Source organism: Aphidius gifuensis, linkage group LG6 (genome assembly GCF_014905175.1).
Source record: "Aphidius gifuensis isolate YNYX2018 linkage group LG6, ASM1490517v1, whole genome shotgun sequence".
NCBI lineage: Eukaryota > Metazoa > Arthropoda > Insecta > Hymenoptera > Braconidae > Aphidius > Aphidius gifuensis.
The window spans coordinates 8,921,403-8,939,944 of NC_057793.1; the positions used below are offsets into that span (position 1 = coordinate 8,921,403).

The 18,542-nt window shown below is 23.3% G+C and overlaps 1 protein-coding gene across 1 annotated transcript; it reads right to left on the reverse strand.

Annotated features, from left to right (window-relative positions):
* Positions 1–12,530: 12,530 nt before the first annotated feature.
* On the reverse strand, positions 12,531–15,635 carry LOC122859361. The gene is made up of 2 exons (XM_044162858.1): positions 15,461–15,635; positions 12,531–15,361 (listed from the first exon to the last, which is right to left on the reverse strand). Exon 2 carries the CDS (start codon positions 14,960–14,962, stop codon positions 13,064–13,066), a length of 1,899 nt encoding a protein of 632 aa, XP_044018793.1. The 5' UTR covers positions 14,963–15,361; positions 15,461–15,635; the 3' UTR covers positions 12,531–13,063.
* Positions 15,636–18,542: the final 2,907 nt, after the last annotated feature.

Sequence of the window (18,542 nt, forward strand, 5' to 3'; positions counted from 1 at the left end):
TTTGAAATATGTTTCAAAGTTTTTAACAAAAAAAAAAAGGATTCTTTATTTTCACTGAGTATGTGTGTTTTTTTTTCACTGAAGTGTGTGAGTGTTTTTTTTTTTTGTTTCTAATTGTCCTAACCGAGATCCGAACCTACATCGACCTAAACCTATCTAAAACCTATCGTCCTAAAGCCAGTGCGTTATCCCCTAAGCCATCGCGCGTATATATAAAAGTGGAAATTTTCATCCTTATTAAGAATGACCTTCAATAAAAATCAAACAATACATTGTTTGAATAATAAATTAAATGAATGAAGAGATAAACAAATGAAAAAAAATTAAGAAATAAATGAGCTTAGAAAATTAAAATAAAAAAAAAAATTAAAATAATTGTAGCGAATGACTGAAAGAAATATAGACTACAAATTGATTTATTTGGCATTCTTTTACAAGTAACATTTACCAATGGCTCTTTTATTGATTATTAATATGAAGTTCATTTATTAATTGATAAAAAAGCCATTGGCAAATGGTTCTTAAAAAAAAAATGTTAAGTATTATTAATTTAAATAAACAAAAAGCTATAGAAAAAATTTTAGCTAAGGAAAGGAAGTTGCCACATGTTAATTTAAACGAAATTAATTTTGCCAAAGAAATAAACATGCAGGCAACATCTATTCCTTAGCTAATATTTTTCCCATAGCTTTTTGTCTATTTAAATTAATAAATAGTCATAGGAAAAATGGTAGCTAAGGAAAGGAAGTTGTCACATGTTAATTTATACGAAAATAATTTTGCCAAAGAAAAAAACATGCAAGCAATATCCTTTTCTTACCTAATATTTTTCCCATAGCTTTTTATCTATTTAAATTAATAAATGGTCATAGGAAAAATGGTAGCTAAGAGAAGGAAGTTTCCACATGTTAATTTATACGAAATTAATTTTGCCAAAGAAATTAACAGGTAAACAACATCCTTTCCTTAGCTATACCATTTTTCCTATAGCTTTTTATATTTTTAAATAAATAAAAAGCTATAGGAAAAGTGATAACTAAGGAAAAGAAGTTATTTACCTGTTAATTTATATAAAAATAATTTTGCCAAAAAAATTAACAGGTAAACAACATCCTTTCCTTAGGTACATCTTTTCCTTAGCTACATCCTTTTCTTAGCTACTATTTTTCCTATAGCTTTTCGTTTAAAATGTTTTCGTAGATCAAGAAAGAGTTCACTTGATTTAAGTGGCACAAATAAAAAGCGAATAAAAAAAAAATTTTTTTCAAATAAAAGTATTTTCACTAAATTCAAGTGTATTCACTAGATTCAAGGGAACCTGGCCTTGCGTTGATTTTTTTTACACTTGACTTCAGTATTATGTCATTGTTTTTAAATGCCTTAACTTTTTATTACGAATAAATTTTATATCATTGAATTATTGCATTTATTCATTCAAATGCATTTAATAAATATTTAATCATATATTTTTTATATTGAAAAGTTATTCAATAGTTTATAACTATTTAAATTAAAAGTAAAAATATTTCAGTTTAGTTTTTTATTTTTCTTTACGGAGCTAGTGAATATTATTCGATCACCAGAGATATTCCACTTGATTCAAGTGAAATAAGCTTCGTGTCGAGTTCTCATGCTCTTCATTTTCGTATTTTTAATACCATTCAAAGTATTTTATTTTTATTATCTATAATGTTTATTTTTGGCCAAATTAATTTTTTTTTTTTTTTTCACATGTTTTTTTCCTGAAAAGATTGTTAATTTTTTTAAATGAAGTAGGTTGGTAGCCAAGTACACTAATACTTCGTGCATGAGAATTTTTTTTTCATTTTAATTTTTTATCATTAAATTCAAGTGAAATTTACTCTATTTCAATGCCTTTTTCATTCAAGTTTACATTCGTTACTCTCGAATGATTTTTCCCTTAATTCAAGAACGGTTTTTAGAATTAAGTGAAAATACTTAAATCAAGTGAACTCTTTTTGGATCTAGGGAAACTTTTTTCTCAGTGTATGTCTGTTATAGTTTCATGGAATTTGTAAAACTATAAGCTGAATAAAATTATTGTAATTGGGAAAGAATAAAATACATTTTTACATATGAAATATTTTTATATATTATATATTTTGTTATAATGAAAAGTTTTCGAACAATAATCATTGCAAAATATTATTACGTCATTCAGCTTAAATAAAATTTAAAAACTTTAAACAACCTTTTCAACTAATTTTATCAATTTCGTTTTTTTATTTCTATTTTATTTATATTTTCTTATCAATAATTCGAACGATAATCATTGAAAAATATTATTACGTTATTTGGCTCAATTAAAATTACGAGTAATAATAAAGTGCTTTGTCATTATGATAAAAAAAAATAATGAAAATAATTATTGTAAACTGCTTGCCTATAACTAATTTATCTATATTTTTTTTTTCTTTAATTTTATTTATAATAACATATTAATATTATTTTATCATAAATTTTTCCATTTAATTTTTTATCACAAATAATAATTATGAATGTATATAATGTTCATTTAATACACAGACAGGTGTTTTTTTTTTTTCTTCGTTTTTTATAAAATCTCAAGGTTTCAAATATATTTAGAAGCAAAAGTTACAACAGTCGTGGTTATTACAGAGACCACCACCAGTTCTTGTACATGCAAAATTTTTCATGCGATTTTTTATGTATCATTCCTTCTTTTTTTTATAATTTTATTCTCTTGCTATTCTCTTGCGACAACTTTTGTTTGGACAATATTTTAATTAATTAAATTTAAACCTATTTTATAAAATCAAATTTATTGAATCAAAATCATAAAGTCAATTTAATTTTTACTTTTTTTATAAAATATAAAAATCAATTGAATAAATTAATAATTAATAAAAATAAATTAATATCAGTGAAGTTAAAACATAAAACAATTCGTATAGTGACAAATTATTATTTCCTATATTATTTAACCTTCCCTAATCCTATCAAAAATCATTGACTGTGAAATTTCTCCGGGGTGTTGTTTTTCTGTGCTTCGATTTTTTTTTACCGTTTGAATATTCCGAGACAATTACCATCAACAGGCAACCATCCAGATTGACACGCTCTTTACAACATTGGTTTTAGATTATTCTAATATCAAGGTACATCTACAATAATACACATTCCCTCCTAACCCGTTACCCTGTAGGGAATAACAAAAGAATAGGATTATCAAATAAAACGTTAAATACCAAGTTGATTAATTTATATTATTCTCAAATTATTATATTATTAAATTTTGGTTAAGGCGGTATGTCAAAATATTGAAAAAAAATTCCCTCTCACAGATTTTGATCAAAGGAGGCTTATTTTTTAAGTGAAATAAAGGTCTATTTTATCAAATTTTTTTTGTAATTTTCTACCACGATTTAGGTGAGATAATTAGGGTCAAAGTTGACAACAATTAACACTTTTTACACACGTATATAGGAAGCATCGGCACGTTTTCTCTTCTATTGAAAAAACGCTCTTACAGAAAACCTTCATTTTACTACAGCTTATACTTCAAATTACGAAGATAATAAAAAAAAAATCATTGATTTCTACCACGGATTTTGAAAGTTATTCATTATTTAAGACAAAAATTTAGGGTCAAAAAGTACCAGGCGAAGCATTGAGAATCTGCTGAAGTAGATTAGTGTGTGTAAATACGAGCCGCCCACACTCATACTTCTAAAGACGCGGCAGTAAAGACTAAAGTATAAAAAATTCAGACATTAGGATTGGCGCTTATTATTTTTCTGAACTATGGTTATCAGAGTGCCCCTTTGCACCCAAAGAGTCGTCCTACTTTGGGATTTACATACTGCCTTAAGCATTCTTTCTTTTTTTTGTTATTTCATAGTTTAATATAAAATAATTAACTTGGTACGTAACACATATATTTTTAATAACTAATCAATTTTTTGAAGTATATAATTTATATTTAAACTATAATTATATTTTAGAATAAAGTAGGAATTTTATGGAAATAATATAAAATATTCCAACATATTGAATATATAAATGTTCAAATTTTCTTATTTTTTTTTTATTTTACACATTAAATATTGTTTGAAAAATATATTAAAAGTTATGTCGCATAGTAAAATGTATACAAGTTGTTACCGAGTCAGTAATACCTACAGAAATCTAGTCACAGATTCTAGGTCTCACCGTAAGGTGTGCCCTAGGGCGGTTATTTTAAATTCGAGGAATCAATTTGATTCAATCAATCAAACAAAAAAAAAAACAGGATTTCACAGCGATATCTAAATTTTTTAAATAAAGTTCGAGAATATAATTTTTTCGATAAGTAGAAGAATCAAAGTTTTAATTAAATAAACAAATAAGTGTCGAAGTAGTGAATTCAGTAATCAGTATTGTTGTCTTATAGTTGACATCATTCACGTGCAATCTTCAACAAAATTCCAACATTTTATTAGGGCTCGTTATGCAGTCCAAAGTTACAGTTAACTAGTATTTAAAAAAAAATTTAACTATACTAGTTAAGGGCCGGTTTTTTTGTCCAACATTACTAAAAAACTAAGGTTTGAACTCTACTTAACTAACTAATGGATTTAGTTACCGACTGCGTTTATATATGGCTTTAGTATTGAAAATATCAGTCGATAAGTATATGGAAGTAATTATTAGTTTCATTTTGTAATATGTATTGCATGGTTTACCAGTATTATTATCAATAAAAGATATTGTAGAGACGCTTTTACATGTTATAAACATGGTTCAAATATATAATACATGTTGGATTATTGCAAGTAGTGATGTCGACTGATACGGTATTTGGTATTTTACCGGTATTAAATACGGTAAAATACGGTATTTGGTATCAAATTGAAATACCATACCAATATGCTTTTACCGATTTTTCCATGTAAATACCGTAAAATACGAGTAAAATTTTCGATACGGTATTTTTACAACTATATAGGTGAAAATACGGTATTTTCTGTTTTTGGTACCAGCAAAAAAAATTTTTTTTTTTTTTCATATAATTTCTAAATTATCAACCGTGGCACTGGTCATTAATAGCGGCCATATTTGATATTTTGTTTTATTGTCAAATGTCAATTGCTCAGCTGTTTTTATTATATTGCACATTCCACATTGACATTATTATTTTAAAAGCCGATATAATAACAAAGAAACTTTTTAAGTGTAATGAAAATTTATTAACCCAAGTGGAAAAAATATGTATAAAATATATATGGAATATATATAGAATATGTATGGATTTGGACGTAGATTTTCCATACATATTTCATATATATTTCATATATATTCTATATATATTTCATATATATTCTGTATATATTTTACACTTATATATTTTTTATATATTTTTTATATATATTTTATATATTTATATATTTTGTATATTTTTGATATATTTTTTATTTATACATTTAAACTTATGAATTTTTTTTTTTAACTTAATTTTTTTTTTTTTTTGTATTTTATAAATAAAAAACAAGTGAAAAAAAAAGTAAGAAAAAAAAAAACATATAGAATGATTTAATTTTTATAAATAAAAAACAAGCGAAAAAACGGGGGAAAAAAAAAAAAACCCAGTAAAATGAACATTTAAAAAAGTTTGTTTATTTGGAGCCCTAGCAACGGTCACTTTCTAACCATTATAAACAAATAAAATACTTGAAGTGTCAAATATATATAAAATATATATAGAATATGTATGGAAAATCTACGTCCAAATCCATACATATTCTATGGTATCGAAAATTTCACTGATACCGTATTTTTACATACAGATTATTGATACGGTATTGAATGGTAAATTACCGTATCAATACCGTATTTTGTACCGTATTTGGTATCAAAAATAAAATACCGGTATTTGCACATCACTAATTGCAAGTAGTCCCAGAGTAGTCCAGATAATTTTACTGAAGTATGTAAATGTGTTAAATTATGTAAAATGAAATTCCAGCATTAGTCATATATTGAGAAATACATTATCAATGAGACTTGGCAAAAAAGAGTTGTTAAAGCATCAGCACTGTGGTACTGGTAGTATAAAATTTCAAGATGATGTACAATTATGTATGGGTTTATGTATGTTAATAGCGTGTCCATCATCAATTAGTATTAATAATACATTAGATATGAAAACATCAATAAGATTAATTAATTTAACACGAATTAAACAAATATTTATGCAAGATATATTTACTAAACAAGTTGTATTTGTATTTTTTTTAATATCGCACAAAATCAAAATTTATACATTTTGCAAACCTTTCTTTTCGTTTATATAAATAATACCGTCGAGCACAATAGACCTCTAAAAAATAATATAATTATAAATTATTTTAAATTTCCAAAAAAAAATTTGTGCGATTATAATCGATTGACATTTATATTTTCATTAAATTATTATTATTAAATATTAGGCTGATAATTTAAGTTTATTTTTTGATATTAAAATACCATTTAAAAATAAATTCAGCAACAGGATAAATTTTTTTTTTTTTTTTGCAAATAAAATGTTTAGGATTTTTAAAAATATTTTTCGATTATTGAATTTTTTTTAAATATATTAATATTATTATAAAAAATTAAAAATCATCGGTTTTGTTGAAATAGGGTAACATACTAAGGACATCCGAGTTTTCTCTGGCGAATCATCAGATATTATTTGATTATATACTATTATACCGGCAGTCATTGTACTTGATTGTGAACTTGAATCGTCAAGGGCTAATTCTTGGTATGAGAATAAAAATCAACTTGAAATTAATGACAATTATCAAAACGATCATAATAACAAAAAAAAACCATCGACAGGTGATTAATATTTTTCAATATTTTAATAACGTATCGATGTAATAGAAAAATTTTATCAGCTAATTTACAATAATTATTTTCATTGAAGAACATTAGCGAACATTAAAATAACAATAAAGTGCATAAAGTTTTTCTATTGCATCGACATAAATAAAATGAGACGTATTTCTTTGTAGAAATTGTTTTGTTATTTAAAAATTTTATTCGTTATTATTTCCATTATGAATATATATATGGGGCATTTTAAATAAAATCAGAAAGTAATAATTATTATTCAGGTCGATTTTTTACGATATAATAGAAATACAAAAACAAATTTTAATTGAAAAATATATTTATATACATATATTATTGAACTCCAATAATTAACAAAGTAGTTGTTATAACATGAACCTTGATGAAATATTCAATCATTTTGATTAATATGTTGAACCGTAGAAATTCTTGACATAACAAAAATCTTACCATCATGACGAAATTAAAAAAAAAAAACATTGTAAACATTCTTACGTATATAGTCTTTACAACTACATTTAAATAACAGTTTTATTATTTATTTAAAATTGAATTATCATATTCATAATAATAGAATAAATTTTAAAAATAATTTAATTATAAACGCATATTAACTATTAAGATACGTATGTTTAATGTTAATATATATATCTTTAATGTAAACTTATCAGCCACCACCCATTTAAACTTGGCATAAACTTCTCAAAATTTTGACAGATTATAGTCCTCGATAAAATACACTTACATATTTTTTTTTTTATTAATAAATAAAAATATTTTTCGTCCATTATTTTGGCAGTTATTGTATGAGGCATTAATGAAATTTCATTGATATTGGTTTTTTTTTTTTTTTTGGTTCATTTTCTTAGTATTTTGTCAGTGAATGAAAATAGAAAGAAAAATCGTTTTCAAAGTGAAATTTTCTCAGCTTTTCGAAAAAAATATCACTTTTTTTTTTTGACGTTTATAACACTTTGAAAATCGAGTTTTTCGCAAAAAAAAGGTGATTTAGTTGCCTTGCCCCAAAATTGACAAGTTTGAAAATATTTTTTTAGAAAGCTTTTACTTTTCGTTATAATAATTTATGAAAATTTCAAAAGCTTTTCAATTCAAATCACATATAACAGAATTTTTTTTTTTTATAAATCAAGATATAGTTAATTTTTTTATTGATTAAAAAAATTAATAATTTAGTTTACTCAAATTAAAAATTAAGTTTACCCATCGAGCCAAGCGTTTTTATCTAATCAACATTTGTATTGATATATAATTGCATTTATGATCTTGTTTGAAACTCCAAGGTAGGTGGGGTACTTATTCTGCTTTTTTTTACTTTGAACTATATACTATGTGATAATTTAATTTTTATGATATTTATTAAATGACGAGTATCGAGTTATCACGTACACCACAAGTATACAAACACCAAGTGGTTTATTGATAAATCCATCAAAATTTTCTACTTAAAGTGGAATACCATAATTTATTTTTTTTCGTATTTAGTTTTATAATCTGTCATTTGAAAATTTAGTGCAAGTGTTTCTGACTAGACACTTACCTGTAATTTTTATGTGAATGAATTATAATTTTTACATTAAATTTATATGAAAGAATACGAGAAAAAACAAAAAAATAAATAAATTATTTGATGACGATTATATTATATCGTATTATAGAAAAAAATTTAAAAAAAAAAATATTTCTCATTTTATTTGTGTCGATGCAATGGAAAAATTTTATCAGTTTATTTGAAATAATTATTTTCATGAATTTTTTTTATCATAATTAAAAAGCACTCTATTTTCGTACGTATAGTTTTTAAAATTTAATTATTCATAATTGCTAATGTTCTTCGAGTATATAAGGAATTGGAAAATTCCCATTTTCACTATAAACAATTTTCAGAATTGACTTGTGAAAAAAATATTCAACTTGAATAAAGTAAGTACCTATACAATCTATAAATGTCTATAAAATTAAATGTAATATTAAAAAATTTTTTATTTTATTCATTGGAAAGTATAATAAAACATTTCATTATACTTTAAAATTTTTTTAAATAATTAATTTCAGATGAAGAACATATCAATATTGGTAATAATGATAATTTTTGGTTCGAGTACACTTTTTTGTGTAAATTCATTATCACTAAATTATAATGAAACTTCAAATAAACTTGTCAAAAGAATGGATCCTATGTCATCGCTCCCTGTCGTCTTTAAATGTCCCGATAACTATGGATGTGACGGAGGGGAATGTTGGACAGAATGTGCAGATGCTCTTCACATGTGGTGCTGGTCTAGAAAAGACGATGGCCCAAACGCAACTGCATGTACCGAGAAAAGCGATTGTAAAGCATGTTGGAAATGTGCAGGTACATGTTTTTGGTTTTAATGATTACTTATCAATATTCAAATAAATATCAATGGTAATATAAAATCAAAATATACATATTATATTATACTTTAATTGTTATATATTATAAATATTCCGCGAAAAAGAGGTAGAAAATGAGAATAATACTTTTTCTTTTCTTTAAATTGTTTATTAATGATGTTTTCATTAATGCTGTTACAAGTAATCTTTCAAAAATGTTATATTAAAATTTTATAAAATAATGTAAACTGTAAAAATAAATTTATTATTCCAACATAATTGTTTTTGAATATATTTAATTAATTGTACTTGTATATATGTCTGTTATTGTTTCATGCAATTTGTATAACTATAAGCTGAATAAAATGATTGTAAGTGGGAAAGGATAAAATACATTTCTACTTATGAAATATGTTTATATATTATACATATATTTTGTTATAATGAAAAATTTTCGAGCAATAATCATTGCAAAATATTATTACGTCGTTCACCTTAAATAAAATTTAAAAACTTTAAACAACCTTTCCAACTAATTTTATTAATTTCGTTTTTTTTATTCGAACGATAATCATTAAAAAATATTATTACGTTATTTAGGTCAATTAAAATTACGAGTAATAATAAAGTGCTTTGTAATTATGATAAAAAAAAATAATGAAAATAATTATTGTAAATAAGTAACTGCCTGCCTTTAACTAATTTATCTATATTTTTTTTTTCTTTAATTTTATTTATAATAATATATCAATATTATTTTATCTCAAGTTTTTCTATTTATTTGTGATAACAATTAAATAGAAAAACTTATGATTATTATTATGTTCATTTAATACACAGACAGGTGTTTTTTTTTTATTTCTTCGTTTTTCATATAATCTCAAGGTTTCAAATATATTTGGAAGAAAAAGTTACGACAGGCGTGGTTATTCTAAGACCACCACTAGCTGTTCTATTTCATGCAATTTTTAATATAATATATAATACTAGCGTTATCGGCGGCGGCAAGTAGCTGCTTCCCTTGATGACAAAAAAAAAAAAAATCAAAAAAATTTTTTATACAAATAGAAAAAAAGGATTTAAAAATACAATTTCTATTTACCAATATTAGACTTTGTAACTCGAGCATAACAAAATACTTACTCCAAAATGATTATATATATTATATATATAACCATCGACAGGTGATTAATATTTTTCAATATTTTAATAACGTATCGATGTAATAGAAAAATTTTATCAGCTAATTTACAATAATTATTTTCATTGAAGAACATTAGCGAACATTAAAATAACAATAAAGTGCATAAAGTTTTTCTATTGCATCGACATAAATAAAATGAGACATATTTCTTTGTAAAAATTGTTTTGTTATTTAAAAATTTTATTCGTTATTATTTCCATTATGAATATATATATGGGGCATTTTAAATAAAATCAGAAAGTAATAATTATTATTCAGGTCGATTTTTTACGATATAATAGAAATACAAAAACAAATTTTAATTGAAAAATATATTTATATACATATATTATTGAACTCCAATAATTAACAAAGTAGTTGTTATAACATGAACCTTGATGAAATATTCAATCATTTTGATTAATATGTTGAACCGTAGAAATTCTTGACATAACAAAAATTTTACCAATATGACAAAACTAAAAAAAAAGATTGTAAACATATATAGTCTTAACAACTACATTTAAATTGAATTATAATGATATAGAATAAATGTTAAAAATAAAAAACTATTCATATAAAATGGTATTTTAAATGTAAATAATGTGAAAATTATCGCGAAAGTTTTCAAATTGATTGCTGAGTTTGATAAACTATTAAATAAACTATTAAATGATGATGATGATGTTTTAATCATTTAGAGAAATGATAAATAGTTGTTTTGATTAACTCGGCAAATCATTTTTTTATTTTAATTGCAATACCGCAATGAGTTTTAACTTTACATTTAGAATATATTAATATATATATATATATAACCAAATAGAGTCCTCGATGATTCAAGACAAATACTTCTTGACTTAGTAAAAAAATTCCAAATAATAACAAATTTCTTGATTTAATCGTTTAATCGTATTAATTTATTACAAGTATAGTTCTTCGATTATAACCAAGTAGTTCTTAGTTATAATAACACCTTATACGAACATCATAGACCACCAATTTCATCAATATTAATTTTTATTAACGATATTGTGTTAATAATATACAGAAAAATCATGTTAACAAATCACGAAAAAACAGTTGTTCAGTTACCCATAAATAAACATAAAATTAAAAAAATTAATGTTAACAATAATAATAATAATAATAATAATAATAATAATTTATTAATAAATAATTTTTTTTTAATTTAATTTGATTAACAATAATTAAAAAATTCCCACAAAATGTCCCGAAATCCTGACCGAAAAAAATCCCGAAATGTACCTATTCTAATTCCGAAAATTTATTTATTTATTTAACGGAGATTTATTTTCGTCGACGATTTTTTTTGATTATATATCAAATTTTTTTATTTAAAAATTAATTATTTGATATAATAAAATTTATGTACTGAAATATTAATAAACAAGAATGTGTTTTATAATTATTATAAATATTTATTATAAAAATAGTAAATTAGTTATATTCAGTTTTATCGAAATATTTGTTATCAAACATTGTATAAGTACATTTATTTTACAATATTTATTGTATGAATAATATTAATGCATCATCAAAAAACAATATTTTTTTTTTCAAATTTTATATTTATTGTTTTAAATACTGAATTAAAAATGAATTGTCAATTGAAAGTATTTATGCAATACACGTTGAGTGCTCGAAAACATGAAAAAATGATGTTGTATATATGTGTGAAATACTACAATTGAAAAATTAATAAATGCAATGTAATTATAACAATTAAATTAATAATTACAAGTTTAATTTACAATACTTTTTTAATATCATTGACGTCCAAATTTTAGTCAGTATAAATTGGCCCATGTCATTCTTTTTGAGATTAAAAAAAAAAAATTGTTTAAAAATATTTATTTTTAGGGGCACTATATGTAATTGTTGAATTAAAATTTCCTATATTAACAATTGCATTGTACTTTGAAAAATAAATATTTTTAAATAATTTTTTTTTTTATTTTCAAAGATAAATGAGTGAGATAATTATTTACTGGTAAAAGTCGAATTTGTATTTCATTAAAAGTTGAAAAAAAAAAGTTTACTCTGAATTTTATTAACACGGCTTTACGTAGCTTATTTAAAAATAAATCTGACTATATTTTTTTTTTTTTTTTTTTTTCGATTGTTAAATAATCATTTTCTTTATTTTTCATTTATTATTTCATTTATAACGCATCAATTACATAAAATACAATTTTAGTTCAAATATGTTTCAAATTTGATTTATATCTATAGATATTTTCACAAAACAAATTTTTTTTTTCGTAAATATAAAATCTTTACATGGTGCTTTAAAATTCATGGTACAAAATATTAATCAATCTCTTATGTGTTAAAAAATATTGACAACAATTGATAATATTATAATTTTAGCAACCCAAATAATTCTACACACAATAGTTGAACATCTCATTTTTCTTATTTGTGCTTGTTCAGTTAAATAAATTTATTTATTTATTATCAATAATGAGTTGCATTATTTAAGGTCAACAAAATTTATATCACACACAATAAAATCTCCATATCATATCATATTTAAATATCATATTAAAAAATCTGGATAATGAGATTTGTTCAATAAAACGACAATACATTTTTAAAAGTATATCATTATTATTATTATTATTATAGTTGAAGCACAAAACGAACTTGGCGAGCAAATTTAAGATAAAAAATATAAATGCGATCAAATATCTTTGTTCGAAAATTTATAATTTCTAAAATTAAAGTTATGAAGCTAATTGTAAGACCAATACCAAGTATTAAAAAAGCTGGTGAAAGATCTTCTAACTTTATCCGACTGTGGTGGTGTTTAATATCATGATAGTAACTTTTTGTTTCGATATTATTAAAATGTTTAATAATACCACTTCTTATAAGTCTTTGTAGAATAATATCAATATCATTGACATATGGTAAGCCATGCCATACTGCAAAACTAAGTGGAAGAGCTTTTATAGCTTCTGGTAATACACGTACATAAAAAGGATTAAATTTCTTATTTACTGTTGGAGTATTTATTACCGCCAATAATGCCATTGATTTATCTTCACCATTAATTAAATCTTGGAATTTTTTTTCATACTCAATACTTTCAAATTCGATGAAATTTTCAAATGCTTTGTAAATAAGTTTACTCGGATCATTGTCAAATGTTATATTTCCAATGTATAAATTTTTTGTATCCTTTGAACCACTAAATTTTATTCCTGATTTAATTAAAGCGTCTATTGTATTGTTTTTATAAGTAGGTATAGTTAACATTTTTCCTACCAATGATATTGAAGATAGTTGTACTATTATAAAACCGATGATAAACCATAACATGAAAATTATTCTGTATGAAACTCTGACTGGTTGTTTATTGCATGCTACACCAATGAAAATAGCAAATATATCTAAAAATGATATTTCATGAAATAATATAAACTTGACAATTACTGGAAATAATAAAACAGCAATTAGTACTATCAATTCCTTTGTGTTAGGAAGTGCTAGAGGTAATTTTTCTTGAGACTTGACTGGTACAAGCCAAACAAGTTTTACAACATCATAAGGAATTGTGTAATCAATATCAATTGATTGTTGCCAAGGAATACCACCAATAACAAGATCATAGGATCTTTTGCTGCTTAATGAATTAACAATTCTTTGTGGTATTGTATCATTTTTAGTTGCTGGGATTTCTGATAATTTAATTGTAAAATTTAGATAACTTGCGACAACTCGTAATATCGATAAATCAATACCTTTATATTCATACTTATTATTTCGTTTGACAGTGTACATGTACGGTTGATTATTCAAATAGCCAACATTTACAGAACAATTATTCATTTTCATTGGTCTAAATAACGTATTATTTATTATCCATTTTCTATTTCGACATTGGCCAACAATCACTGGATCCATTGGTTCTCTGAGTATCTTTGGTTTAAATTCATTACTTTCCATTGCTAGATAATAATTTTCAACAAAACCAATTATAACAATATTTGCTATTTTTTTAGTCCATAATAATTTGGTCAATAAATTTGATTCTTTGATGAATAATTTTTTATTTTTAAAATGATTAACCAATAATACTGTATATGTAGATCCACGACTACCAATATTATGAATTTTTATTTGTAAATCATCAAGATCATTATGGTCTCTCAATAAAATAAAAATATCCATTCTTGTTTTTTGCATATTATTTTTAACATTGTAGTTTTCAGTTAAAACAAATGTTGACCGAATCTTTTGTAATTCTTCCAAGTAAATATTTGATATTGTTATGTGTTTAGTTAAAATAGCTGTAATGATTTTTGGCTGTTTTTTCAAGTGAGAGGTGACATAATCATTAAGACAAGCTTGTAATAAATTTTTATTCTTGATTACTTCACTTTTTGTTGATACATCAATGAGTCCATCATTACTTGCTTTTCGATATTTTAAATTTTTTGAATCCAATTCTGTACAAGAAATTAATTCAATTGTTGTCACTATAAAAAGTAACAATCCCACGTTGATGAGATACATTTTGATGACTGTAAAATACAATTATCGACATTAAATGATGACCAAAAAGCAATTTATATTTTTTTGGCCATTAAATGTCTAATCAAGTTTTATATTTTTATATATGATTCTTTGTTGTGTTGAGTTAATTTTTAAACTGCGTAATCCCTTGATGAATTCAAGCCTTTTTCACATTATTGATTATTTATTTGCATATAGTTTGTTTGTTCATGTAATATATGAGAGAAAATAATATTATACAAATTCGTATATATTCATATATATTTTAATATCATCCCGTAGAGTATAGAACAAAATGTAAAAATGTTGTTATAATTATTTGATTCTCTAATTAAATTGTATTAAATTTGAATTAAAACAATTTCATATATGACGTATATAAGTATGTCGCGCAACAACCTGCAAAACAAAAGAAATTAATTATTCAAAATTGACACATTATTTTAAGTAAAATTTTTCAACTGATATAATATACACAGCAATAAAAATTTCTTTTACGTATATAAAGATCGACACTTTGAGATCCTCACAATATTTTTCTCATTGGAGATAAATATAAATTTTTTCTACACACTGTGCACAGTAATTATATGTATAATAAATTTATAGACATATTTGATAAAGCCTGCCAATGTTTTTGATCTGTATACATTGAGGCATGCGCGAACAAGAAATTTAGGTAAACATCTGACCGCGAGACAACGTTATTATTTGCACTCTTCTATTTATGATATACATAGAAATACTACACACATATCTGTTTGCTTGGAACAACGTATGATCCTGCGCTGTACGTATATATATTACGAATTTATAGTAAAATATAGTACAGTATATTTTTTTCAAATACCGCACGTATTTTATCAGACGACCAAGTTAACAATAACAATTGCAAAATTATAGTTTGTTAATTTATATATTAAACAATTTTTATTTTTTTTTTAAACTATATACAAATTAAAACTAACTAAAATTTTATCTGAATCATTCTTAATATTTAAAATTTACAAAATAAATTTTTTTTTTTTTGCCGTTAAAAAATATGTTTACAAATCTCATATTTAGACTCGATCTAAAATTCATTATGAATTTTCATTGTTTTTGCAATTGACTTATCAAGTTAAACCTAAAATATCAGACTTAATATTTAATATAGATATTAAGGAAAAGATGTGTAAAGATTTATGTATATATATAAATGAGCACAGAAATAAATAATAATAATAATAATAATTTAATAAAAATATAAATGTCAATCGATTAATCGCACTAATTTTTTTTGAAAATTTAAAATAATTTATAATTAATTTAAAAAAAAAAAAAAAAGTTTTGCGAATTGTATAAATTTTGACTTTATGTGAAAAAATTAATAAAAAAAATTTTAAATTTATAAAATATCAATGATTTGTCACTTTATATATATTTTACAATTAGCAATCTAAGATTAGCAAGTACAGAGGTAGTGTAGTACAGAACAAGTACAGTACTAAGATGAGCAAGTCTATTCGGTGTATAGGCTCGGTAGTGTTTTTGCGCTTTAATTTTTTTTTTTTAAATATATTTTTTTTTCTCATACTTGATATATACTCCAAAGGAATCCATTCAATTATTTATTCTGAATCCATCAATCCCAGGCTAATTAGATATAAACAAAAAAATTGTTTGGCGAAAATTGTTTATTAATAATTGTGTGGCACCTCGGATAATAAATAAAGATGGATAATTTTTTTTATTATTCTTGTAAAAAAGGCCGTGAGCTTATTTAAATCAATGAAAGCAATAGATTCGTACTTTAAGAATATTCAAAAAAAAAAATTGTTCTAGACTCCAGAATTTAAATTTACAATACTTTGTTATTGTTGATCAGGTACAAATTTTGATTTTAGGAGTACAAATTCTGATTTAAGTGGTACAAATTAGCCCTTGCCCTTTTTTCAAATAAATAAGAAAACAATCCAAAACATTCATTATCAAAGGCACCATGCATCTGTATATATATAATCATTTTGGAGTAAGTATTTTGTTACGCTCGAGTTACAAAGTCTAATATTGGTAATAGAAATTGTATTTTTAAATCCTTATTTTTATTTGTATAAAAAATTTTTTTGATTTTTTTTTTTTTTTTTGTCATTGGCATTTGATCAAGGGAAGCAGCCACTTGCCGCCGCCGATAACGCTAGTATCAAGAGGCACGGTAGTGCCTCGTGTCAAGTGTGAGAAACAATATAATAATACCGAAAAAAAAAAAAAAAATGAAAGCGCAAATAAACTACCGAGCTTTAATATACATCAAATAGAGGTAACCTCATCCCTCGCAAATTTTCAAAATTTATTTAAAATATGATGGTGAAGATAGAAATTAATGATTTTTATAATTTAACATTATATAGTATCAAGCTTTATTTAAAAAAAAAAAACCGAATTATTTAGTAGTTTATTTCATTTTTAATAATTAAATGAATTTTTCAACTGTGCGTTTTTACGTTTTAGGACAGAAAAAATTTCATCTCTCTCATACTTTTTTATTACTCGTTATATCTCTCTCTCTCTTTCTTTATATTTTATCAATTGCTTTTGTTTCTTTGATGACTTTGATGTAAAATATATGTCTTAAATACTGAAATCTTATTTGAGAAAAACCAGGTGGGGTCAAGTTTAAATTTTTTTTTTTTTTTTTTTTTCAATAGTTTAGACTTAATTACATGCGTCAAAAAAATATATATACCTATTTCTTTCTTGAATTTTTAGTGTCATATCTAAATTAAAATACTTAGAATTACAGTGACAATTTCGAACACTTGACTCTTTTTTGTAGAAAAAAACTTTGTTTTTTTTTTTTGTTGTGATTATATATTATATATTAAAAATTGCATGGAATAGAACTAGTGGTGGTCTTAGAATAACCACGCCTGTCGTAACTTTTTCTTCCAAATATATTTGAAACCTTGAGATTATATAAAAAACGAAGAAATACAAAAAAAACACCTGTCTGTGTATTAAATGAACATTATATACATTCATAATTATTATTTGTGATAACAATTAAATAGAAAAACTTATGATAAAATAATATTGATATATTATTATAAATAAAATTAAAGAAAAAAAAAATATAGATAAATTAGTTAAAGGCAGGCAGTTACTTATTTACAATAATTATTTTCATTATTTTTTTTTATCATAATTACAAAGCACTTTATTATTACTCGTAATTTTAATTGACTTAAATAACTTAATAATATTTTTCAATGATTATCGTTCGAATTATTGATAAGAAAATAGAAATAAAAAAAACGAAATTAATAAAATTAGTTGGCAAGGTTGTTTGAATTTTTTAAATTTTATTTAAGCTGAACGACGTAATAATATTTTGCAATGATTATTGCTCGAAAATTTTTCATTATAACAAAATATATAATATATAAACATATTTCATAAGTAAAAATGTATTTTATTCTTTCCCACTTACAATAATTTTAATCAGCTTATAGTTATACAAATTGCATGAAACAATAACAAACATATATACAAGTACAATTAATTAAATATATTCAAAAACAATTATGTTGGAATAATAAAC